The sequence below is a fragment of the Zootoca vivipara genome, chromosome 1 (assembly GCF_965207765.1).
Source record: "Zootoca vivipara chromosome 1, rZooViv2.hap1.1, whole genome shotgun sequence".
Classification (NCBI taxonomy): domain Eukaryota; kingdom Metazoa; phylum Chordata; class Lepidosauria; order Squamata; family Lacertidae; genus Zootoca; species Zootoca vivipara.
This window is the reverse complement of record NC_142582.1, coordinates 104,378,731-104,405,874: the sequence shown is the minus strand read 5'-3', so window position 1 is coordinate 104,405,874 and position 27,144 is coordinate 104,378,731. Positions and strand designations below refer to the sequence as shown.

Sequence of the window (27,144 nt, the reverse complement as noted above, 5' to 3'; positions counted from 1 at the left end):
AAGGCTCCTTCAGAGGTCTTCTAAAGGTTGTATCTCCTTATCTCCTTCTTTATTTCATTTATTCCAAAGTTACAATACACTTTTGTCCACTGCCATAAGATCACAGAATGCTCACTCCAATCCTCAGTCCTCAATTACTTATCTCCTTGGCTCAGGGGCTGCATAACTCAACACTCTCCAACATTCCTCTGATGAAAATAGGTACATCCTAAGGAAAAGCGGGACATTCTGGGATCAAATCTGTAAATCTGGGACTGTCCCTGAAAAATAGGGACACTGAGAGGGCCTGCTGGGGTAAACCCAGTTAGTTTACAAAATTGCAGAAACCACCTGGAATAACTGCAAACGGGCATTGCACTATTAAGGGTCCAAGCATATGTGCCATTTCCAGAACAAAGCATGTAAAAAGACAATTTCACACTGCTATGAAATCAATTAAAAGTTGGATTCCCTTAGGCGGCTCTGTGTGGTTTCAGGGGCTGAGTGAAAGGAGTTTGGTAGAAAGCCAAAAGTAAATGTTCTGTCTCTTGTTTGCTTCCAAGGATTTGAACTCTGTTTGGTCTGACCTTGCAGGGTTGCTTTTATGTTATTTGCAAGAGGCATTTCCCAGCTTGAAACCAGAAACACCTTCCTCTGTGGAAAGATGGCACTAGTAGGTGCATTTCTTAAAGAGAAAGAAGCGCCTTCATATGCCTTTTTGGGGTGATGCCCTGATTTTGTCTTGCCTTAAAGAATAGAAATGTCATTTTAATATATATATATATATATATTTCTGCTCCCCCACCCTGGATTTTCACAATACCATTGTTTTCACTTAGGCATGAAATACCTCAGATCATTTTTTTAAAAAAGTTTTTATGTTCCTGGTCCTCATGGTAGTAGGTATAATCTTGAGAAAAGGAGTCATTATTCTTTTTTAATGTAAGAATTCCTCCTATTACTTTTCCAAACATCATGGCTTTGAAGTATCTCTTAATACTAATGCTCACAGTGCTTCTTCTTCTTCTTTGGCGATCACTCGTAGCCAAGTAAGATTGTCTTCCATAAACACGATTTTAACAATGGGTCCGTAAGTGACTGTGGAGGCCAATTCTGGATCCACACATCCTTCCACAGTGGGGACACTGGTTTCCAGGCGGGAGTTGATCATGGTGTGGATTTGCCAAGGGTGCCTTCCTCTTAGCACGTTTCTCCCTTGCGTCCTGAGATCGAGTTTTCTGAAGTTCAATTGTCTTTTATGACCGCTAGGTGGTGACCCCACTGGGCGCGGTAATCCAGTCAGGGGAAGAGAGAGGCAGACTATGTTTAGGGCACCTTTTCTAGCCCTCCCCCCTCTGCTTTGGGGTTTGGGTTGGGTTTTTGGAAGACGCCAAAAATCACGCTTACAGTGCACTGAGGGTTGTGTCAGAGGTCTGCGATCAAAGGCAAAATCACACACATAGCTGCCAAGTTATCCCTTTTTTTAAGGGAAATTCCATTATGCTGAATAGGCTTCCTCGCGAGAAAAGGGAAAACTTGGCAGCTATGATCACACAAAGCCAGGAACTCTCAGACCTTTAAAGATATAGAATCATAGAATTGTAGAGTTGGAAGGTACCCCCAAGGGTCATCTAGTCCATACCCCAGCAATGCAAGAATCTCAGCTAAAGCATACATATGCTGAAGAATGGTTGGGCCTAAGAAACTCTCTCAGAAGCCAGATTTTTTGCAGCTAGGAGAGTGAACCATGTAATGCAACACAAAAGCATGCAGATTTGTTTAAACCACATCATTGTGGAAGGTTGCATGGGCTTCAATTTAATGCACGCTCATCTGTGAGCAAAGCTCAACGAACACAACACAGTAAGACTTATTTCTGAGTAAAGGACATCGGACCCGCATCTTTTTTTCCTTGCTGCTGAATTTTGGGCAGAGTAAAAAAACCACAGCAGAAAGGAATAGGCTGAGCTAAATAGCCCCACATTCACCAGACTTCAATCGAGGGCCTTGGGGGTCACTTTCAACACCCCTTGCAGAGCTAGTCTTTGCCCTGCAGACTTTGTGTCCATCTGGTTCTCTGTGGCATGAAATACAGCAAGACTGTGAGAAGAGCACCAGGGGAAACAGACCAAAGTTCAAGCAAGTCCATACCTAGAGGCCTTTTGCAATTCTTCTCTTTGGGACACAGGCAGGCAGAAGCAGTGCTGGGGCAGCCCAGTTCTCCCTCCTTCACCCCCTCCCTTTAAAAATAGCTTTGTTTACAGGGGAACTGAGTGCACTGCATAGTAAACAGAGGCACTCCCCGTTTATGGAAATTTGGGGTTCAAATCTCATTTAAGTACCGAACCGCACCCCTGCATACAGGCAACAGCTTCCCATACTTCCGAGATCTGAAATTTATTTATTTCATAAAAATTATACACAGCTCAATTGTAAAAAAAAAAAAACCACCACCTCAGAGCAGTTTACAAAAAGATTTTTAAAAATTACAACACAACCTTAAAACATACGACAGTTAAAATACCAAAACTGATTAAAATCACCTCAACTTTCTAAGCAGCTGCATAGACTTGTCTAAACAAGAATGTTTTAAGCAGGCGACAAAAAAAAGAGTACAGTGAAGGCACCAGCTTGATTTCAATAAGCAGGGAGTTCCAAAGCGCAGGTGCTGCCACACTAAATGATTCGATGGCACATGTGGCGTAAGCCAATCTCGTAGGTAAACTGGTCCCAAGCTTTTTAAGGACTGCAACCATGTTAATAGCCTGCATCTATGATCATGGGAAGAGCCTAGAGAGCAACATGTACCATTTTCCCAAAAGGACAAATCCACTTACTAAAAGGAAGCCAGCCAAGTGTATTGTCAACTACACAATATAGCTCCGCTCCCTATTGGGCACATAAATGTGGGAGGAAGCAGCACAGCATGTTGTTCCTTGGACTGGGCTGAACTGTACAAATGCTGCGCTGAAAACAGTATTCCCAGTCCCAATAGCTGTTAACAGGCAGACATACGTAGCTCTCTTTTCTTATATATATATAAGAAATTATCTATGCGCAGGAGAGGAAATGGAAATAAGAGAACTGTGCATTTAAAAAAACAGCAGCAAGCATTTATCAATCCCGCACTACAAGAGTGCCACCTGCTGGGTCCGATCAGATTCTACTTGTAAAGAAAAGAATTACCATTTGGTATCAATAACGAAAACAATTCTAGGAATTCGACAATGAAGAACTATGTGAAATTTTAGAGCCAGAGTAGCTAACCTGTGGCACTTCAGATACTGTTGGACTCCAAAATCCCATCAACCCCAGCAGTGTCAATGATCAAGGGTGAGGGCAGTTGTTGGCATCCGTCTGCCTCGAGGGACAATAGTGTGTGTCTCCAGGGGCAAGTGACCTCTCTGGGGCACAAGTCTGGGCAGTGTTTATGGGGGTCCTGGGCTGCCCAGACAACAAGACCCCTCTCTTGGACTCCAAAGGAAGGCAGAGCAATATGTTTGGTGCCAGTTTGGCTACATGCATTGCAGGAAGGAGGCATGCAAGATGCCATCCAACTATCTTAGGGAATCCAGATTTGTGTAGGGTTTGCTACTTAGCCTTTTTGTCTCCTGAAAAAGTCCCACAAGGCAGAGGAAGCTTAGGATCAGTTTTCCTTCTCCTAGATAGGCTACCTTCCCAAGTTGGCAAGCCCCCTCACTTCCCTCTACAGCACGTGCAGAAACCGCCTTCTTGACCATTGGACCCACTTTTGGTCTCATTCGCTCAATCTGCCAGATTCTGCATTTGCATGCAGGGCCAGTCCTAACTCACCAAGGGATTGAGACTCATTGGCTACCCTAACCTGGTTTAGCTGGCCAGTTGAAGCCATTTCTGGGGTGTGGCCGCCGTCACATGCTGATAGCTTCTAGTTGAGAGCTGAGTGCAGGGTGAGGACCAAAGATGGACAAACTACCCCAGAAGAAGCGTGATGTTGTCTTGCACCAGAGGTACTACCCCTCTCCTAACACCCCATCCACCCCCAGGGTTGTAATCCAACAATATTCGAGGGCCACACGTTGGCTACCTTGTACAGTTGTACCTTGGCTCCCGAACGCCCTGGAACTTGGACGTTTTGGCTCCCGAACGCCACATACCCAGAAGCAATTGTTCTGGTTTGTGAACATTCTTTGGAACCCGAACGTCCGATGGGGCTTCCACAGCTTCTGAAGCCACAATTTGGTTTTGGAAGTAGAACGGACTTCCGGAACGGATTCCACTCAACTTCCAAGATACGACTGTATAGGAGCTCACTGTGAAGGACAACTCAACCCAGCTCACCCTTTTGCAAATAGGCACTAATTAGGCAGAAGTTATATGGAAACATTCTATGCTTCATGAATATCTAAACATTGTTGTCTTTAGGCTTGTCAGCCACGTCCCCTGGCCTGCTCGAGCATTTAGCATAGCAGACTATTGATAGCTGTAGGACAGGGATGGAGAAATTCAGGCCAGGAGCCAAGTACAGTCCTCCAGGCCTCTCTAGGTGACCTCCAGGCCTCTGCCCAGACCACACTTCCCTGCCAAGGCACACTCCTTCTTCCCAGGCCACATCTCTCACTGGCTCCCCCTTTGCAGCATCATGGAATGTCTGTGCCTGTCTGGAAGGCATCTTTGAACTCCAACTATGCTTTTTGCTTGCTTTGGATGGAGAACAGAAAGGAGTGAACGAGTGTGTGTAGAAAGCTAAGCTGCTGTAGAAAGGTAAAATCCACGTTTGTTCCTTTGCCCACTTTTGCCTTTGTACTCACCCACTACTGGCATGGAAGGCTGCTCAAAAGAAAAGGCAGCAGAAAAAATGTCATCCACTTCTGTTCTAAAACAATGGGGGGGGTGCTCATGCGCACAGGGAGGATTTTAAAAGGAGAAATATGTAGCACACTTCCCTCCCAGGAAGAAGAAAAGCAGAATATGTATACAGTTCTCAATGTCGTATTGTTCAGAAACCACATGTGCGAATGATTCGAAACTGACAGGAGCTTTGTGGGTGACTCAGGGTACCAGCAGGGGGTGCACATGGCACGGAAGGCTTTAAAAGAGGAGGACCACCCATTTCTGGAATGTGCATTATTATGTCCCAGAGTAACTGAAACAAAAGCACACATTTTTACTGTGGGAAATAGTCAAAGTTTGAGAGCTACAAATTGCACACATCAGTGCCACGGCTGCCCACCTTCTTCTATGTGGGTTGGGTTGTGCCAGGAAGAAAAGCATGCATGTCCTTCCTTCCTCCCAAATTGTGTTTGCCTTGGCTGCTCCTATTGCCTCTGCCAGATTCAACATGGCTCAGAAAGCAGGCAAAGAGGAAGATTCCCGTAACCTGGGTCTGGTTAATCTACATCATGTCAGCACGGCCACCCAGAAGACCTTCCCACATGTCTCCAAATTGGGCCCTGCTCTCCAAATTATCTCTAAATCTGGCTTTGGGAGTTTAGAATTCCCCTATCATAATACACTGCAACAGTTTTTATTTCCATTTTTGAGGTTTTAATGAATCCCACTTGGATCACACATTGACAGGAGATTTTGCAGCTTTATGCTACGCAACATTACGCCTAGGAGTGGAGTAGCTGGAGCAGCAATCCAGCTCACTAGCAGAGTGCACACCTTTCAAGACATCCGTCTATCATTTGTTGATCTGCTTTCACTGCCTTGCTGAAGACTCCTCCTTGTACTTCTCTGTTTTCCTGGTATATGTCACTGTCAGCACATGATATGCATTTGTTTTATTTGCCATCCGATGCCTGTACAATATTACTGTCCTTGAGCCAGTCACTGCCACCTTTTTTGAGGACTCTGGAGGGTGATGCTAGGTTTTTGTTTCCTTTGTATTCCTTTCTTGAAAGAATTCACTGCCCTTAAGATTGCGGCTCACAATCACATTAAAGAAATAAGGCACATTTCACAGTCCACCTACAGCAGCATTAGAGATCCCAGAGACTCCCCTTCTCTACCACCACCAAGTTTATCTGGCCCATTCACTAAGAAGAAGAAAAGCATATATTGCATTATGGGCAACTCAGGAGTCCCGCTCCCCGCAAAAAACAGCACCTCATCCCCATCATCCTCCCTCCTTTTTTCCACTCCTCCAGCGGCTGAGACTTTGCGAAGTGGTCTCCAACTCTGTAAACCAAGAAAATAAAAAAGACAAAAATAACTACTTAAAGAGAGGTTGCGTTTCCCACTGATGAGATGACAGCAACTTCCAACAGCAGACTGGCAAGGGTCGTGACTAGCCTCAGGCATCCACCAGCGTCAGTCCATCGTGCAGGGCACGTTTCCACATGTAGTAAGTGGAACGTGCTGTCAAGGGGAAATGAGCTCTGAACTCCTTGTACGTTGGGAAGGTCTTTGACTCAAAGCGCTGCTGGAGAAACAGCTTGGCCTGGGCTTTGAACTGAGCCGTGGCAATTACATCCATCACAAACATGCTGTTGTTCTCTGCCATTTGGTAGCCTGGTATCACGGCACTGTAGGGCTTGGGAGGCTGCTTGTCTACAAGCACTAGAGCACTCTCCTTTTGCTGCAGTGGGCGCAGTTCAAGTTCTGCCTTCCCACTAGTCTCAGCGGTTTCCTGTTGAAAGCTTTCGGGAAGCCCGTTTGGGGTAAGGCCACGTTTCTTGGTCGCTTGGCTGCCGCTCTTCCTCCAAAACCAATAGGCTGTGGAAGAAATGCTTGGGTAGCGCAGGCGGAACTTGCAGAAGGGCATTTTCCACTGACAGATGCGTTTCTTGGCCACGTTGCGAAGGTGCTTTTGCCAGCTGTATAGAGATGGCTTGATGCGCATGATAATACGGGGCCCTGGGTGGTGTCCATTGAGCATCTTCTCACTAGGGAGGCTCCCTGGCTTGAATGGCAGGAACGGCTTCTTGTTCATAAGGGGGTTCTGGTTGACAGAAACAGGCTGAGAAGGCATGAAGCTGGGGTTCTCATTGATGGCCTTTCTCCTCCAGTTGTAGTAGGTGGACCTGGAGATGCCAGGAAAGCAGCACTTGAAGCTCCTGTAGGGCAGAACAGTATTCATGGAAATGCACCTCTCCAGGTAAGACTTGGCTCCTTGCATGGAAGTCCCATTTTGGTTGGAATTCAAGAGCGGGCTTTTGGACCCTAGGCCTCCTTCAGACTTTGTTACACCGTCTTTGCCGGCCGGGAGATTCTCCAGTTTGTGCACCTGAGGATCCTTTGGCAGCACAACTTCCACAGGGGAAGAGGCCCTGCCATTCGTCACACTTTGCATCTCGTGCTTCCAGGCATAGTAGGTGGAGCGAGAGATTTCTGGGAACATTTGTCGGAAGTGCTGGAGAGGGACCACCTTGCCCTCTCGGAAGCAGGACTGCAGGAACTGCTTGGCCGCAAATCTGGCAGCCGCCTTCTTCCTGTGCTCTTGAGACTGGCGCTTCCATCGATAGAAAGTACTTTTGGTGATGCTATACGTTTCGCGTAGGTTCGAATGAGTCACCTGGGGATCCTGAGGCAGCAGCTGCAAGGTATTCACCGGTTGCACGGGAGGCTCTGGAGCTGGGCTTGTGGCTTCCAGCTCCTCGAGGCCAACCACAGGCACAAAGTGCTGAGCTCTGAATAGCTGGGGCGAGAGCTGCTGCCCTGACCACATGATATGCAGCGTGGAAACTTGCAAGCCGCACCCCCTGGGTCGGATCAGTCGGTTGAAGTACGGCCGGATCTTTAGGTTGCTCATTGGGTATATGGAATAGATGTTGCACTGCAGCACCGATGCCAAGGCATACACGTGCCACATGTTGGCAAAAGTGCCAGGGAAGCAGGTGGCTTTGATGTCCGCATCAAAAATGGCCTCCAGGATGGCCACGGGCAAGTTAGTCATCTCAGGGGATTCCTCCGTGCAAAGGGAGTAGCGAGCTGCCTGCAACATCACCTTGGAGTCGATCATGCCGTGCAGGTAATACTGCTTGTGCAGCAACATCTCCACTGCTGTGCGCACCTGCAGCTCCAAACTTAGGCTGGGGTTCCCCCACAGCAGCACACTGGCAGCCTCAAACAGGTGATTCCCTTCGCCTTTGCAAACCAAAGGCAGCATGTTGCAGGGAGCATCTTCTGGGTAGAGGCTTTTTGCAACCCGGTCCACTTCCAGCTCTTCCTGGAACGGCCTCTCACGGTAGCCAGGTAGGGAGAACGAGGACAAAGTCCTCTCGGCTTCTAGGGTTGCGCTGGTGAGTCCCTCCAGCCCAAAGCATTCGGCCGCCTCTTGCAGTTCCTGAAGCACAGACTGCACCAGCTGGTGTCGCTGGATCATCCTGAAAACCACAGAAGCGTTCAGACAATGACACTGTCACACATTCAGCATTTCCCCGTGCACTTTTTTGGCATTTGGCCTCAGTTACTGAGACTCTTGTATTCTGGTTAAAAATAAATGGGTCAGTATTCTGGTTAAAAATAAATGGGTCAGTGAGCTTGGCTGTTAACCAGAAGGTTGGTGGTTCAAGCCCACCCAGGGATGGCTGTGGCAGGGGGTTGGACTAGATGACCCAAGAGATCCCTTACAACTCCACAATTCTGTGATTCTATGCTTCTATGAAATCAGGTCTTGCAGCAGCCCCAAAATCTGGCCCCCCACTGGTCTAAAGCCAACGTTTCCCTGAGAGTCCCTCCTTCTAGTTTTGTTCCTGACCTTTAGATTTTCCTTACTGTTGGGCAATCAAGGAGGAACTTTTTAACTGGTCCAGGAATTATGGAAGGTAAATGGTTTTTTAAAAACTGCTTACTGGCTTGATTTTTCCTGCCTAGAAACCCTGAAAAGGCCTCTTGCTAAGCTGCACACACTGGGAAAATCAGAAATTATGCCTGAGTGGCCGGCCAGCCAGCCAGCTTATTGTAGTGTGCACAGAAGTGTTTCTATTCCTCTAGGGCTCTTTTCATCCTTTATACAAATTTAATAAATTATCATCATCATCCTTTGCCACAAAGTACTCAATAAAAAGAATAAAATGTTGCTACCATGCTTGTGAGTACAATGAGTGCTTTAAAAGAGTGAAGGGGAACTCATGGGAGATATTTTTTTCAGATCACTTTTAAGTTTTCTTTTTATTTCACCTGAACTGCATAATAAACACACTCTTAATTCATACTGCAGGCAAACAAAAAATGCCTGGCTGGGTAGAGAACAGAACAGATACTGAAAAGCAGAGCAAAGAAAAATACAATGGGTGGAATCTATATGTAGCCCACAATGACCATATAGGCTGTTTTTTTCAGTTTCACTTAAGTGGGCAATTGTGATCATGAAAAATCCACCTGCAGTAAGGGGAAGTCTTGAGTTAGTAGACTATTCAGGAGCCTCCATATGAAGTTTTTGTTGCAAACTCGCCTGCCTTATTCCCTTGTTTTTTTCAGAGGCTCCTATTCTTTAATTGCTCCTGTGGTGATGCATTGTCGTTACTAAGGCTTTCATCATGTCGCATCACAAATTAAAAACAAAATTTTCCAAAAACGTATTTTGGAGGGGAGGGGTTAAGCACAGATCCGGGGGCAGTGCACCCATCTGTTCCACCCTGCCTACAGGGCTGCCTTCACATCTGAGTTTGTGTTTTATTTACTTAATTACTCATTGCACCTTTTAATTGCTAATCTGTTTAGAACAGCAAGCCTTCTTTCAACAGACAACCTCAGTGTGTACTACTATATTCCCGACTTTTTACACGCTGCAGAAGCCTATTTTCATATGGTGCTATATTTCACACTCCCAGTCTCCTCCGTCTCAGATATTCTTAGGCCCTAGCACCCAGCATAGAAGATCAAAATATTTGCATAGCAGATCCTGTTTCCTTCTGCTGAAAATAATGAAGAGAAACAGGACCTACTGCAAGGCACGAGCAACCTTTATTTATATTTACCGGGAGAAGCACTAAAATCTGCATTCAGACAGCAACAGAATAGGGTCTCAAAGGAGTCCTGGGAAAATATATATTTGCAGAGGTTGGTTTGGGGACAAAAGTCTTGTCACAAGCAGCAAGCTCTAGAACAGTAATGGGGAACCTGCGGCCCCCCAGATGTTCTCAGACTCCAGCTCCCATTGGACCCAGCCAGCATGACCAATGTTAAGTAACAGTAACCTCCAGAGGGCGACAGGTTCGCCATCATAGCTCCCAGACAAAAGGCACAAGGAACACTAGAACCTATTTAAAGCTTCATGTCACAATACTGCCATTTTTTTTAGGGTCACATCAATTCAAACTCATAGTTGTCAGTATCACTTCCCATATTATCCAAAATAATCCTGGATATCTGTAAATTTTATCCCGTTCTTCCCAGTACAGAGGGACATTACTCTCGTTTCCATGCAGGCCCACTTTGGGGGTATTTAAAGCTTCTCTATTCTTCCTGAATCTCTTGGGGCATTAATCAAAGCAGGCTTCCTCAACCTCGGCCCTCCAGATGTTTTTGGCCTACAACTCCCATGATCCCTAGCTAGCAGGACTAGTGGTCAGGGATGATGGGAATTGTAGTCTCAAAACATCTGGAGGGCCGAGGTGGAGGAAGCCTGAATTAAAGCATAGGCACAGAAGGGTATATTGGGACCCAGGTGGCGCTGTGGTTAAACCACTGAGCCTAGGGCTTGCTGATCAGAAGGTCAGCGGTTCGAATCCCTGTGACGGGGTGAGATCCCGTTGCTCGGTCCCAGCTCCTGCCAACCTAGCAGTTCGAAAGCATGTCAAAATGCAAGTAGATAAATAGGAACCGCTACAGCGGGAAGGTAAACGGCGTTTCCATGTGCTGCTCTGGTTTGCCAGAAGCGGCTTTGTCATGCTGGCCACATGACCTGGAAGCTATACGCCGGCTCCCTCGGCCAATACTGCGAGATGAGCGCGCAACCCCAGAGTTGGTCATGACTGGACCTAATGGTCAGGGGTCCCTTTACCTTTACAGAAGGGTATACAGATCTTAAGGTTCTTTTAAAAGTTCATTATTGCAATAGCTTGGTAAGAGTGGTGAATGCAGCAGACCAAGAAGCAGGATGCAACAACGCTTGACTCCCCTGTCAAGTGTGTAATATGCAATCGACCCTTCAGACATTAAACAGCAGCACGACTGGCAGCACAAGGCACACACACTTCTATAGGTCGCTGCACACACTGAAACATCCAATTCTGTTCGGGGTGGATGTCTTATTCATTTATCAGCCCCCCCTCCTCCCTAAAAGGCATTTCAAGTGCCAATAGCAGTGAACGAAACATCTCTCTCTCTCTCTTAGGAAAAGATGGCACTCAAATATATTGCAATGTTTTAACCCCAGGGATCCAGCCAGGGGTGCCATTTAGGATGGCTGTATATCCTTCCCTACCCTTTTGTATTTTCGACTACCCTTCATTATTCCTCAAAAGCATGCCTATATCTAGTCAGCTGACTAGTTCTTTTACACACTGAACAATCTAACCATTAAAACAGTCTCTGCAGTAGGTGTACTTCTAAGTAGTACTGTATACTTTTCATGCTACAAGTATAAATCCCTTTGCCTTAAAAAAAAAAACCCAAATTACCATTTCACCCATGCTGATAATATTGCTGTAGTTGTCATGAGGTAGGGTGGGCCTGCCAATCAAACTGGTCAAATATTATCAGCTGAACATCATTTGACTGCTGATGCCTAGAGAGGATTGGTCTGCCGCCTTCTTTTCAAAGAAAAATGCCTTTTAAAAAAACATTTAGTTTTGAATAGTGGCTGCTAGCTGGCCTTTAAAAAATAGCTTTGTAATTGAAGGCTGACACTGATGTTCTAGGATTAAAGTGAAAGAGAAGAGCTGTTTTGTCAATCATTGCACATGTATACACACCTCACCTAACATTAAGGTTTTATTTATTTAAATAACAGCAGTTTTCATGCTGATACTTGACCAGTGAACTAACCAAATATTTTACTTGGTTGTCAGATGCTCAACACTTTCTTAAATATAGAAGATATAGAAAACACAATGAAAACACTTAAAAAGTGTTTTTTTATTATTATTTCATGTTGAACATATCCAAGAATGAAACTTGAAACTATAGTATTGCTCTCAATTTCACTTTCCTATGGAAATGGTACCATTTCCAGCTAATACCGGTACAGGTGAACTAGACACCTTCCTACTTTTAGTCAAGCCTTTAAAATAATTTCCATTGTCTGGGCCTTTTTTTGTTTGTTTTTTTTTGTTTTTGTTTTTTTGGAGAGGAGGTGCCACAATTGGAGATTTTTGGTTTTGGTTTTATGCTTTATCCTGTGTTCACTTTATTTCTTACTTTTTTATTGTAAGCTGCCAATAAAACTTCATGTTAAGTCAGGGGTAGAATCCAAAGCTAAAAAATAAGTACTACATTTCAGAACACTTGAGCACTACTGCTGACATTACTTTTTGACCTGGTCATAGTATTGCAGAATAGCCATGCTAAATCTTTCACAGCAAAAAGGCAAAGCCTGCAGCATCTTTGAGGACTATGTTTTATTCATTAGAAGTGTGAACTGAGAAAGTTGATTTAGTTTACCCCTTACTTTACTTCAACCCACCAGTTTGTATAGCTCACTTTTTCTAACTCACATAAATGATAAAACAGAATTGTGCCAATGGAACCTAATGCCACAACCCCTTTATATTTTCCCCAAAATTACTGTATCACATACAGCCACATCAGGATGTGCTTGCTCAGGAGTCCCATCCAATTCTGTGGGACTAAGACAGCAATCCTAACCCCATTTACCTAGGAGTAAGCTCTACTGACGTCAATAGGACTAATTTTTGAGTAACAGGTAGGTAGCCGTGTTGGTCTGAGTCGAAACAAAATAAAAAAATTCCTTCAGTAGCACCTTAAAGACAAACTAAGTTTTTGAGTTGAGTAGACATGGTTAGGCTTGCATTTAAAAAAAAAATGGGGGGGGGGGTAATCTCATCCGCTGCAGATTTGGCATGAGAGGTGGAGAGGCAGTACAAAACAGTACCGTATAATGAATTAAATTAAATGAGAGAGAACATTTCGACTCCCAAAGTTTCTCTGAGTCCACGCAAGCATTCTAAGTTGGAATCCAAAAAAAGTATAGCGCAGGTGTTAAGAGTTATTCTTGCTGGATCCCGCCAGATATTCAACAGCGCAGAAGTCAGATCGCAGGCAGCCAGGGCCTTGGAAAAAATCTCCCATGTTTCCTTCCAGTCCAAGGACAATCTTAAATGAGGTCATGAGTGCAGCCCAGCCAAAGAACCAGCGCTGTGCCCCCTCTGCCGGCCAGTCTCGCTCGTCCTAAAGTACCGCGGAGAAGCCATCTTTCCAAAGATGGTGGACGCACATGAATAAACTTGGGAATGAGCTTGATGAGCGGTTGTGACCCAGTTCAAGATACATAAGGGCATCAATAAAAAGGGAGTGGGAAAAGGAAAGGAAAAACATGAACGGGGTTTTCTTTTTTTAAAAAAAAACAGCGACCTAAAGGAAATTGCCCAGGGGTTAACCCCAAGACGGATTCCCTGCTCACCTCAAGAGATAATGAGAGGTTTGTGGGGCGGGACCTAGCAGAGGGCAGCCAAAAGTTGCTTCATGAGATCCTGTTTTAAAAAAGACTATTCTTGGAGAGAGAAGTTGAAAGAGGGAGTGCGGGGGGGGGGGGTAATTTGGATCAGCAAACCAAAGGCGTGGAGCAAATGGAGGCGACTCTGAATTAAGCAAGGGGAGGTAATAACGCGCAGCGCAACTCTGTGCATATTTACTCAGCCTTGCCGAGTTCATGGGACCTGCAACCTTAGGAAGCATATTTCCCAAGGTTTGCAGCCCTCATTATATAACCTGGCTGATGCTCAAGCCTTCCTTGGGTTTGAGTTTGCACTGGCCTACTCTTCTGGAATTCAGCTGAGTCTTTTGGAGGGGTTTAGCGTTCTCTCCAGAAACCGGTTTGCAGACTTCGGAAGTTCCCTCCAACTCACCTTTGCTTGTTGGGCAAAGCCCTGGTGTTGACCCCAATCCGTATTAAGCAGCTCCTGCTCCTTCCTCCTCTCTCTGCAAAGCTGTTTCCTGGACATTTAAATCCTGGAGCAGGAAGCGTAGCGAGCTCCCCTTTCTCAGCTGTGAGCCTGTGTCCCACATTCAGACTAGAACTGGTTTCAAATCTGGAGTGAACCAATTGGAGTGATTGACTTGTGTGAAAGGATCTCGGCTCCACCCCTCCCCCTCCCCACCAGGAAATAGTCCATCCCCAAGTGTTCTTGTCTATAAGATGAAAGGAGTGCAGATGCAAGGGGTCACTTCCAAAGTTAAAGTGATCCTTGCGATTGTCGAAGACGCTTAAAGAGACAAGCACTTCCAATGTTAAAATATCACAATTGTTGTCAGAACCTGAGCAAAAAAAAAAAAGCAGTGGTGGCAGGGAGGGAAGCCAAAATGCAAAGGCAGAAAAGGGATTTTGGTAGGGAGAAATTATGCTCATAGGTAGAAACTATGTAAAGGGAAATTGGTTTCGACACAATATTGGTACTTGCTCATACTGCATTGTTTCTGCAAATATATAGGAAATGGAGAAGCAAAGAATCATAACTTTATTGTGTACCTGACTCAAAACACACATGCACAGGATAACAAAACTGATTTCATTCTGGTTGAAGAAGGGAAAACAAATTGGCAACAGCCTTGCATTTCCAGGAAATGCATAAGGAGTCCACCTAAAGTGTATTTTTGCTCTGGTTCATCCTGTTTCTTTATAAAATGCAAACCTGAATCATTTCAAAATAGCTGTAGTTGCTCTGGCTTCAATTAAAGTGGTAATTCAGCAATGCAACAGAACCAATATATAGCCAGTGTCTATTCTAACCCTAAATCTGGATTTTTCTTTCTCTTTTTGCAAGGTCTGTTTTGAAAAGGTCTGACCCAGTTTAAGACTTCCCTGCACCATCCTATCAAATAGCTTAAGTCCATCCAGAGTTTTCACAACTATGGAGGGATTTGAAGTTAGGCCTTTCTGGGTTCTAGTTATGAAAATAATAATATATGTACCCTTACTGGGCTCCTGGCCCTGAACCCTTATACTGCAGCAAGTTCCTTTTCTTGGGAATAACTAGAGATTTGGTTGCTGAGACATAAGAATCTGCTTGTCACAGAGCTGCCTGTAAGCATTTTGAGGCATAGAACAAATGCTAAAATTGGACTAGTTGGGAGGGGTTGTCGTTTCAATCATAGCATATAATCATCATTCTGAATATGTTATTGGTATATAGAGACTTAAGAGTGCTGGAAGAAATTTGTGAGGGAGAACATCACTTGGTTATCACATAACAGATTGGATTATGAGGATCTTAAATAAATTATTACTGAGATCCCATGTAGTATAGAAAACAAAATATAATATTGGCTTGCGTTCAGATACTTGCACAGCCTTGGTCTTACAAGGTCACTTTGAACAAATCTGTATAAGATCTAGGAATGTAAAATATTAATGCCCAACTCTGCTGTGCAGGTGGACAAAATAAGGATTGTAAAACACTTTGAAATGGAAAATAAAGCAAAAACCATTTGAACTCAGGAGTGCGGTGCTTTAAAATCAGTAGAGACAGAACCTTGTAGGATTTGAACAGTTTGGTCAGTGAAACATTATTGATAGAGAACACTTTTCATTATCATAATTATTAATAATAAAAATGTTTATTGCAGCAGTGCCTACACAAGGACTCAATGTGCTATGCAGCTCACACAGAGAGACTACTAAGATTTCAGAGGCAAGGATAGCGCTGAATCAGCTAGGTTAGTAATTAACATAGGAGCTGGAAAAGACACAAAAGACACTCTGAGTCATTCTGTTATGCGGATTACTAGATACATGAGGAACTCAATGAATAAACAAGTAGTTAGCATTTTTTGTCATTGGTCTTTCATTCATTAGATTTGAGATAAGCATATTCTGTCTCTTGATTTTGAGGTTTGGGCATTGCATGGTGAAGAAACATAGTCTGCTTATCAACCAACTTGATGTTTTGTATGCATTTGTGGTACAGTATGTTTTTCTTGAGAAAGCACATCACTCTTCAACAAATTTTAGTGCACAATCCCACAGCTTGACTTGATTTTCTGTTCTGGATCTAGCTCAAACCTTCTCTTAAGAATACAATATTGCTTTCTACAACATAAACACATACTTACCAATTCCTTACATGTCACGAACACATACTTATACTGTATATTACAAAATATGTAGTTACACATATTGACTAATTTGTTCTGCTTTGGTAGTAGCAAGGAGCTTAGCAGGGCACTGGGGCCTCAACCCTCTGTACAGGAAATTCCTCTGACATCAAATATTTTGCCGAGTGCCTCCAAACCTCCAGGTTTATCTTCTTTACTGTTTTAAGGGCTTAGAACCTTGCTTTAAAAGGGATAAGAGAGCTGAGTTTTTCAGAAATTCTACTGCAATAATAATTTATCTGCTTTCTCTGCACATGTGCAGAATCCCACTAGGAGTTACACACAACAGATAACAAAAATGAGGACAGAGCAGACCAATACATGACATCAACACTTAGGCTTCAATGCTTACACTGGAAACTCTGCTTTGACCTCCAGTCACAAAATTAAAAGACGCCTGCTTCTTGGGAGAAAAGTGATGACAAACCTAGGCAGCATCTTAAAAAGCAGAGATATCACCTTGCTGACAAAGGTCCTTATAGTTAAAGCTATGGTTTTCCCAGCAGTGATGTATGGAAGTGAGAGCTGGACCATAAAGAAGGCTGATCGCCTAAGAATTGATGCTTTTGAATTATGGTGCTGGAGGAGACTGCAAGAAGTCCCATGGACTGCAAGAAGATCAAACCTATCCCCCCCCCCAAAAAAATAAGCTACTTTTCAATAACTACCGTAGTAAGAGGTGGCTGGATGAGTTGGGATGGAATCAGGAAGATGAAAAAAGTTTTCCCTTCATCTTGTTTCTATCCTTCCTTCCTCCTGTTTTTTTCTCCCCTCCCTACTGTAGATTTGTTGTTGTTGTTTAGTCATTTAGTCGTGTCTGACTCTTCGTGACCCCATGGACCAGAGCACGCCAGGCACTCCTGTCTTTCACTGCCTCCCGCAGTTTGGTCAAACTCATGTTCGTAGCTTCGAGAACACTGTCCAACCATCTCATCCTCTGTCATCCCCTTCTCCTTGTGCCCTCAATCTTTCCCAACATCTGGGTCTTTTCCAGGGAGTCTTCTCTTCTCATGAGGTGGCCAAAGTATTGGAGCCTCAGCTTCAGGATCTGTCCTTCCAGTGAGCACTCAGGGCTGATTTCTTTCAGAATGGATAGGTTTGATCTTCTTGCAGTCCATGGGAAATTTTGGAAAACAATTAAGGGAATTTGATGGCCAGAGGAATAAACTCTCCATTGCAAATGTTACATTATATACAAATACTGCAGCCAGTTTGCAGCAAATCCATCAGTGGGACTCGATATCTGAGGAGGTCAAAAAGGGACTTATTTGGTCCAGTGGGTGCGGGGATGCCAGGCAGGGTTATTGTTTTTTATTATTATTATTTCCCACGGTTTTTGGTGCTCTGCAGAAATGCAGGAACCATTAAAGGGCTGGGGCTCTGCCAATCAGTCTAGGCAAGACAGGTACAGGAGAGCCCTGAGAGAACAAAACGTTGGCAACACAAGTAGACAAGAGGGAGTCAGCCCATATTCAACTCCTGCATATCCAGCTGGCCCTGCCTGCCTGCCCCAACTCCCCCTGAACCTTCTACTGGGGTTTCTCCCTTCTTCCAACCACCTCCCATTAGTAACTGCCTTTCCCCCCCTCAGCCACCCTGTCCATTTGTGACATCACAGGAAGTTTGTAGCCAGGCGCAACTGCTGGAGATGCATCTGCACAGCCTCCCATCCTGGTGCTGGAAAGGGGAATGTCATGAACGATACTTAGATGCATTTAGAAATACATTGATTTCGAAGTAGAAAATGGCTTGCTTAAGCTCTGCTCTCCCCTTCTTTGCTGCTTTCAGGGAAAGCCTCATTGGCTTCTGACATCCATCCGATGAGGGGGATGGCACTCATTCAACAGTATCATCTAGCCACCTCCACTGGCCAGCTTGCCAACCTCCGCTGGCTTCCACCCATGAATATCCAGTGGTTCATTCACCCAGAGCCTGGAGGGCAGCCCACACATGCAATATCTGAACATGCAATTCCCAGGCATACCATGCCTGGTGGGTGACCTATGTCCACTCTCCATTCATACTTACCCCAACATCAATCCACAAATATCCACACAGCTTTTGTCAACAGCCTTCTGAAGGGGGATTTCAATCAGCTTACATACACAAACTTCAGCCTCCTTCAGCCCTGCGGCATCCCGGGCATCCACATGCTAATCACAGCTTCTGCCCACCAACACCTGCCAGCTTCTGCCAGGTCCATCGCCAGCTTCCAACCACGGATATCTGCCGCTTTCAAGCTGTGGTCCTGCTCAGCAGGTACACTTGCCTTCTCGTCGCTCCACAACATCTCATTGATGGATGATGGACTCCTTCCATTTGCCCCTTCGCCTCCATGTGAAAGGAGTACTGAATAACACAGCTGTTGTCCACTGTTTCCTCTTCAAGCTTTTGCCTTGGCTTTCCCCTTGGGCCACTTCTGTATATCCACTGAGCTGCCATGTGCTTTTGTGACATCACAGGGCATCCACAGCCAATAACAGCAGCTGGAGAGGCATCATCATCACCACCTCCTCAGGCCTCACAATGGTGGGTGCAGCTCAGCAGCCATTTCCCCTTTGCTTGCTTACTATGTACAGCTCACTCCTTATCTGTAATAACACCAGAGAAAGGCATGCCATAAATCAGGGGGGGGGACGACATTTTTCATCCTGATGGCTGCATTTCCTTGGGTCAGATTTTCCATGTATGGGAGCCAACTCCTAAGGGTTGAGGTCCCTTCACCTCCCCCCAAAAAATATTGATTAGTTTATTAGTTGCATCAGGTGTGCTTGAGACAACACCTGTTTTTGTGTTGTGAGGGATTCTATTCAGGGGATTGAATAATAGACTGGAGACTGAAGGGGGAGGGTCACCCCGGGCACCACTCTGGGGTGTGTGACAAGATGGCCCACTGTCCCCCCCCCAGCTGTAGAGCAGCTGAGGGCACGCGCACAGTCAGTATGGGCGCCGTTCGCGTGGTGTCCATACAGGCATCCATATGGGCTGCCGCTTGCACGGCAACCGTACGGGCTGGTGCGCATGTGCAGTCCGTACAGACGTCGCACATGCACCGCCAAGTGGTTTGCCCCGCCCCTCAGCGTCCCACCCCGGGTGCCGGAGAGGGTTCCTCCGCCACTGACTGGAGAAGCCCGTATAAGTTGCAATTTCAGCTGAATTTGGGGGAACCACTTGAAGCATCTGCTGTGTTGAGCTATTTAATAAAATTAAAAGGGACTTATTTTAAAATATTTATTTCTTCCCATTGGAGCCTATCCTGAGTATTAAAGAAGTATATATAAGCCCAATGTTGTGGATTTGGCCTTGATAACACAAGTCTACTCAGAAGCAAATCCTACTGAATTCAATGGGGCTTACTCTTCAGTAATTGGGCAATAGCACTGCAGCATAAGGTTGCAATCTATACATATTTATATGTGGATAAACCTGCAATTCTAAATACAGTCTTGGGGAGAGTAAGCTCCTTTGAGCGAAATGGGACTTTTGTCTGTTTAGGATTGCTGTGTGGAAGAGACTTATTTCTCAAACAGCATGAGGTTGTAGATCAAATTAATGCCTTCGGTTTAATCAGCATACCTTTCCCCTGACTAGATAATTGAATCAGTCATTTATTTACTTCAGCATGATTGTTCAGTGCAGCACAGAGATCAAAAACCTGTTTGGAAAGGAAACTCATCGATTGTGTGCTGAAAAATTGCCCTGTCTTTCCAGCAAAGGCAGAAGGTTGCAGCTAGATAAAGTATAGATAGCCAAAAGGGCTCTTGGTGAATCACTGATAGACTGGCCGCTTCTCATTACAAAGTTTCAGGCACATCCATGTAAGAAATGACATTCAACCTATCATAGTACAGATTGTCGTGTGTGACAATTTCCACAATTCTGCTTGCATGGAGAGAAGGGTGTGAAAATTTTTTCAGAAGGCTTTGGTTTTATCTCTCTCTGCTTCTCCCTGCTTCTTGGAAGAACTATATGCAGGGATAAAATACAATACAAGATCTCAAAGTAGCTGTCTTATTACAAAAGAATTTCAGAAATAGACTGGAAAGAGAAGTTGCTGAATTGCAACTTATTACCAAACTTAATAGGGACGCGGGTGGCGCTTTGGGTTAAACCACTGAGCCTAGGGCTTGCTGATCAGAAGGTCGGCGGTTCGAATCCTCGTGACAGGGTGAGCTCCTGTTGCTCGGTCCCAGCTCCTGCCAACCTAGCAGTTCGAAAGCATGTTAAAGTGCAAGTAGATAATTAGGTACTGCTCTGGTGGGAAGGTAAACAGCGTTTCCATGTGCTGCTCTGGTTCGCCAGAAGTGGCTTAGTCATGCTGGCCACATGACCTGGAAGCTGTACGCTGGCTCCCTCGGCCAATAAAGCGAGATGAGCACCGCAGCCCCAGAGTCGGTCACGACTGGACCTAATGGTCAGGGGTCCCTTTACCTTTACCAAACTTAAAACCATGGAGAGACCTTGTCTGAATAGAGACATTGGATTCTTATCTCATTATACATGATAAAGCTCTTTTTAGCCATCTCACCCCTTGCTTATTCCTGTAAGACCAATTGCAGTCGTTAACAGTCGTCAACAGGTTTACCACACATATCAGCCAATCACCCATTCCCACCACCCTTCTGAGTAATACCCCTCCCCACCAACTCACTATATATAAGGGTCTGGTGACTTCTGTTTCAGTGTATCTGAAGAAGTGTGCATACCAATGACAAACTTAGTTGGTCTCTAAGGTGCTACTGGAATGATTTTTTTTTTTATTTTGTGTCATATACGCAGGGAGTTTGATATTGTGAAGCCATCTTTCTCAAACTTTTAAAACCTGTTCTGCCTTCTCCCCACCTCCTGCTCATTCAGCACCAACTATTTAGTCCACAACAGAGCAGACAGAAATTATTGTATACAGTCATGTGTATATAAGTTGCTGTATTAATGTGAATTGAGGCACTAACTCAACAGAGGCATTAGAAAGACCTAGTAGATGCAGTAGAAAAAACTAGTACAGTGGTACCTTGGTTTACGAATTTAATCCATTCCGGAAGTCTGTTCTTAAACCAAAGCGTTCTTAAACCAAGGCGTGCTTTCCCATAGCAGCAGGGGACTCAATTTACAAATGGAACGCACTCAAGAGGAAGCAAAACATGTTCTTATTCCAAGGCAAAGTTCACAAACCAAAACACCTACTTCCAGGTTTGCAGCGTTCTTAATCCAAGTTGTTCATAAACTAAGCTGTTCTTAAACCAAGGTACCGCTGTAATACAGTATTTAGAGTTTATGACTTGGATCAGCGAGGCCTGAATTCAAATCCCCACTCAGCTGTGAAACTCACTTGGGCTGGCCACTGTTTTTCACCTTGAATTTGCTGTGAAAGGGAGCACGATGTATGTAGCATTGAGCTATCCTGAGGAAAGGCAAGATTTTAAACATAGATAAATACCTGACCTATTTAAACCACACTCTAGAAAGCATTACTAGAACACAGCAGTATGGATGGGATGATAAAATAAACTGTACATATTCAATGCTAAAGGACTTTCAACCCATTTCTGTCTTGGCCGGTAAATATTTTTCTAATGTGGGAAGTGACACAATACACTATGGAGTGAAAATTCAGTGTTCACAGAATCAGTTATCTGGCATGAAATAGTAAAATGCATCTGACGTGAGGCAGATTATTTTCCTGTCAGTCCCATAAAGATTTAAAAAAAAAAAACCACACACACACCAGCCTGCAGTGTGGGGCTCATTTATGCTGCAGCGAGCTGTTTGCAAAGCAAATATCCTCGAGATGGCTCAAGAGAACATGCTTAGCAATTTTCTGCAGTTAGGCCAACACACTCACCCTTCCCTCAAAGTCACTTGTCATAAAATTGTAGAATTGTAGAGTTGGAAGGAACCCCAAGGGTCATCTAGTCCAACCCTTGCAATGTAGGAATCTCATCTAGGCTGTATTCACGCTATATCTTGAAGGCACGTTTGAATCACATGCTTTCCCTAAAATAATTCTGGGAACCGTAGTTTGTTAAGATTTGCTAGGAATTTTAACTCTGTAAAAGATAAACTAGAGTGCCCAGAATTCATTGAGGGAATTCTTCATTTGATGAGTCAGCCCCTGGGCATGAACCAAGCCCCTCCAGTAGGTCTTCTTGGATGGATTTTTTTCATACTTTTGCAGTCTGTGAAATTGTAACAGTGTGAATTGTCCTTTGCCACCTTGCAGGTGTGTGGTCAGTAGGTTTTCATTGTTGTTTATGTGTTAAAATGTATCCCAATAAACATTTAGCCATTGCAAATTCAAAATGAGAAAGCAACGTATGTTCTTTAAAATTTCCCAATAATATTTTGATTAGAAGGGCAATAGTAGATCTGATGTACAGAGCAATCATTTAAGACAACACCATTAACAAAGGGGTTGCCTATGGAGGGCTACCTAGCAGTTCGAAAGCACGTCAAAATGCAAGTAGATAAATAGGAACCGCTACAGCAGGAAGGTAAATGGCGTTTCCATGTGCTGCTCTGGTTTACCAGAAGCGGCTTTGTCATGCTAGCCACATGACCTGGAAGCGATACGCTGGCTCCCTCGGCCAATAATGCGAGATGAGCGCGCAACCCCAGAGTCGGTCATGACTGGACCTAATGGTCAGGGGTCCCTTTACCTTTACCTTTTATGTAGGGCTACTATCCCCCCACCCCACATTTTATTCCTATCTGGCATGAAATAGTAAAATGCATCTGACGTGAGGCAGATTATTTTCCTGTCAGTCCCATAAAGATTTTTTTAAAAAAAATAAAAAACCACACACACACCAGCCTGCAGTGTGGGGCTCATTTATGCTGCAGCGAGCTGTTTGCAAAGCAAATATCCTCGAGATGGCTCAAGAGAACATGCTTAGCAATTTTCTGCAGTTAGGCCAACACACTCACCCTTCCCTCAAAGTCACTTGTCATAAAATTGTAGAATTGTAGAGTTGGAAGGAACCCCAAGGGTCATCTAGTCCAACCCTTGCAATGTAGGAATCTCATCTAGGCTGTATTCACGCTATATCTTGAAGGCACGTTTGAATCACATGCTTTCCCTAAAATAATTCTGGGAACCGTAGTTTGTTAAGATTTGCTAGGAATTTTAACTCTGTAAAAGATAAACTAGAGTGCCCAGAATTCATTGAGGGAATTCTTCATTTGATGAGTCAGCCCCTGGGCATGAACCAAGCCCCTCCAGTAGGTCTTCTTGGATGGATTTTTTTCATACTTTTGCAGTCTGTGAAATTGTAACAGTGTGAATTGTCCTTTGCCACCTTGCAGGTGTGTGGTCAATAGGTTTTCATTGTTGTTTATGTGTTAAAATGTATCCCAATAAACATTTAGCCATTGCAAATTCAAAATGAGAAAGCAACGTATGTTCTTTAAAATTTCCCAATAATATTTTGATTAGAAGGGCAATAGTAGATCTGATGTACAGAGCAATCATTTAAGACAACACCATTAACAAAGGGGTTGCCTATGGAGGGCTACCTAGCAGTTCGAAAGCACGTCAAAATGCAAGTAGATAAATAGGAACCGCTACAGCAGGAAGGTAAATGGCGTTTCCATGTGCTGCTCTGGTTTACCAGAAGCGGCTTTGTCATGCTAGCCACATGACCTGGAAGCGATACGCTGGCTCCCTCGGCCAATAATGCGAGATGAGCGCGCAACCCCAGAGTCGGTCATGACTGGACCTAATGGTCAGGGGTCCCTTTACCTTTACCTTTTATGTAGGGCTACTATCCCCCCACCCCACATTTTATTCCTCTCTCCTCTCCCCCCCCCACTTCTCTCTCCCCCCAACCTCACCACCATGCATATGACAACAATGTCTCACATCAAATGTTACTGACACATAGAAAGGACTCTATGAACTGAAAACAGAGACGTTATATTTACCTTTCTTATCCATGAAAATCTTTTAATAGCAACACTTTTTTAAAAAAGTGTTGTCCATGTGGTTTGATGTTTTCATGCCATCACATTATAAGCTGGTAATGTGCATGTAATAATGTGCAGAACTCTGGAACCAATGGCGCACTAGATGATTACGTTAAAAGCAACAACAATCACAAAAACCCCAACTGTGATTATAGGACAAAAATAATGTGTGTTTTGTAAGGAGTCATATAAGCTTTTATATTCAGCTTGATCTAGGCTGGTACACACACCATACATTTAAAGTGCATTTTCCCTCCCAAAGAATCATGGGAACTATAGTTTGTTAAGAGTGCTGGGAATTGTAGCTCTGTCAGGGGTAAACAACAGTTCTTGGGATTCTCAGGAGGGATGTGTGAATCCTGCGTGCTTTAATGTGCTTTAAATGTGCCCCCTAATCCTGTAAGAGGTGGGGCATCCTCAGCATCTTGCAAAATTGAGCATTTAAGTGGAATAAAAAAAAAATAGTTCACATCCCCAACATACATTTAAAGGACATTTAAAGGTCATGACTTCCCCCCAATAATCCTGGGAATGGCAAAGTTGTTTGGAACTGTAGCTTGGTGAGGGGTAAACAACAGTTCCTAATATTCTTTTGGGGGAGCTATGTGCCTTAATTGTATGGTGTGGGTGTTAGAGAGACAGGAGGGGAGGAATTGATTGAATAGTGACTTTTGCAGCATACTAATTTACACAATGTTATGACACAAAACTATAATAGGACATTATGACACCAGATTCAAGAAAGGCGAAGGAGCCTCTCTGAACAGCTATTGTGTTTAGTTCCAGCCCTTTGCTACCTGGGGAGATATTGACAAATCAGAGAGCTCAAAGTCTGGACAACGCTGCTGAAATGCTGATGTGAGTGATTTATAGCAAAAGATTGAATTAGTTTATTCAGCCTATCTGTGTCTAAATGATGACTGAAAGGGAAGGAAAAGAGAGTTTCTGGAAGGTGTAAATCTTTAAAGCGGCTAGGAGAATTTATTACGAGTGAGCAACATATACCATAGTTCATGGAGTATATAACAAAGAAACCAAACAAAAGAAAGAAAGAAACCAGTGGCTGAATTTCAGAATAACGACAGCGTGAGTTGGGAAATCAGATATCCCAAGGAAAACAGCAAGGCAGAACAAAGGAGCAAAAACTCATTTTTACAGTAAAAAAAGGATTGATTTTGCAGCCTTCAAAGCACTTTTTAAAGATCCAATTGATTATTTTTAAAGCAGGGGTAAATTACTAGTCCTCGCACTGCAGAGAACTGTTTGAAAGTGATTTGCTGATATTCACTAATATTTTATTCTATGAAAGCCTCTATTTACATTTTTGCATCTGATAATATCTTACGTGATATTAGCTCTACTTCCCAGGTTTCGTTCCCCACAGAACAGGTACCAAACACTAGTACAGTGGTACGTCGGGTTACAGGCGCTTCAGGTTACAGACGCTTCAGGTTACAGACTCCGCTAACCCAGAAATAGTACCATGGGTTAAGAACTTTGCTTCAGGATGAGAACAGAAATCGTGCTCCGATTATAGAGCGTACAGTATTCTTGTTCAATCTGTGCATCACTTTGACAGTATTAAACAAAGTCATTTTAAAAAACACTTTTCCTCCCTTCTCTCAGATTTTGCACACTCTCGCACAATTAACAATGTAAAAATAATAAAAAGCACATATTTAGCATTATTTTTGGGTTTTTTTTAAAAAAAATAAGGTGCTCTTCCCATGGGGAAAGCAATTTCTTATTGGGGGTGTAACTGCCTTGCCTGGTTTCAGGGTGCGAAGGTTCTGAACATCAGCTTTTTCTACTGTGAGATGGGTATCTTGTAGTGCCCACAACAACTTTCCAAATGTGCTCCTAGGCTCAAAAAGGTTGGACAGAGAGGAAAGGTGCTTCCAGACAACCTGTTTATTGAGCATTCATCCTGGTTTGTTTGCAGAGAGATAAGATGACATTAGCTATTTGCTGAGCATTCATTTTTCGCAATACGTCTAATCTTTTGGGGAAGCTGGTTTGTTGCACAAGAGTTGCCAATCAACTATAATTGTGCCCCCTGAAATTGTTGGTATGTGATTGAATCCCACCCCAAAATAGCTATAGTCTGGACGCACTGCAGTCAGAGAATGAGAAGAAAGAAAGAAAATCCAAGAAAGAAACTTTTCCCCCTTTCCTTTGATGAGATTCTTATCTCATTTTTAAAGTGGTAACAGTTCATCACAAGATTGTATAATTGATCAATACAGCTGCCTGCAGTTTTGTACTGTCATGGCGATTGTCACGATAATAGAATTGGAGAGTTGGATGGGACTCCAAGGGTCATCTAGTCCAACCCCCTGCAGTGCAGGAACAATGAGCTCCTGCACTTCAAATTTCACCACTGCACCACTAATGCCAATGCAGGAATAATGTACATTACCAGAACTCTTGCATTACATTGTATGGGGTTCCTGTTTTGGAAGAAAAGTGGAATATAAATTTAAAAGTAAATAAAATATTTATTTGTTTTATTTAAAATATGTTAACCTGCCCTACCATGCAAGGCAAAATAAAAACTAACAGAACGCAAACAGAAAGCATAAATGAGAGCAGATGGAATTGACATGAGTCAACAGTGTGATGCAGCAGCTAAAAAAGCCAATGCAATTCTGGGCTGCATCAATAGGAGTACAGCATCTATATCAAGGGAAGTAATAGTACCACTGTATTCTGCTCTGGTCAGACCTCACCTGGAGTACTATGTCCAGTTCTGGGCACCACAGTTCAAGAAGGATACTGACAAGCTGGAACGTGTCCAGAGGAGGGCAACCAAAATGGTCAAAGGCCTGGAAACGATGCCTTATGAGGAACGGCTTAGGGAGCTGGGTATGTTTAGCCTGGAGAAGAGAAGGTTAAGGGGTGATATGATAGCCATGCTCAAATATATAAAAGGATATCATATAGAGGAGGGAGAAAGGTTGTTTTCTGCTGCTTCAGAGAAGTGGACACGGAGCAATGGATTCA

At 43.9% G+C, this 27,144-nt stretch overlaps 2 protein-coding genes across 3 annotated transcripts in view; one reads left to right on the top strand and one right to left on the bottom strand.

The window, feature by feature from the left end:
* The window catches only part of ABCD4 (ATP binding cassette subfamily D member 4), a 352,667-nt gene that overhangs the window by 288,536 nt on the left and 36,987 nt on the right, over positions 1-27,144 (top strand). The window lies entirely within an intron of this gene.
* On the bottom strand, positions 5,647-8,302 carry VRTN (vertebrae development associated). The gene has a single exon (XM_035118569.2). The coding sequence runs from the start codon at positions 8,285-8,287 to the stop codon at positions 6,257-6,259; it is 2,031 nt and encodes a 676-aa protein (XP_034974460.1). The 5' UTR covers positions 8,288-8,302; the 3' UTR covers positions 5,647-6,256.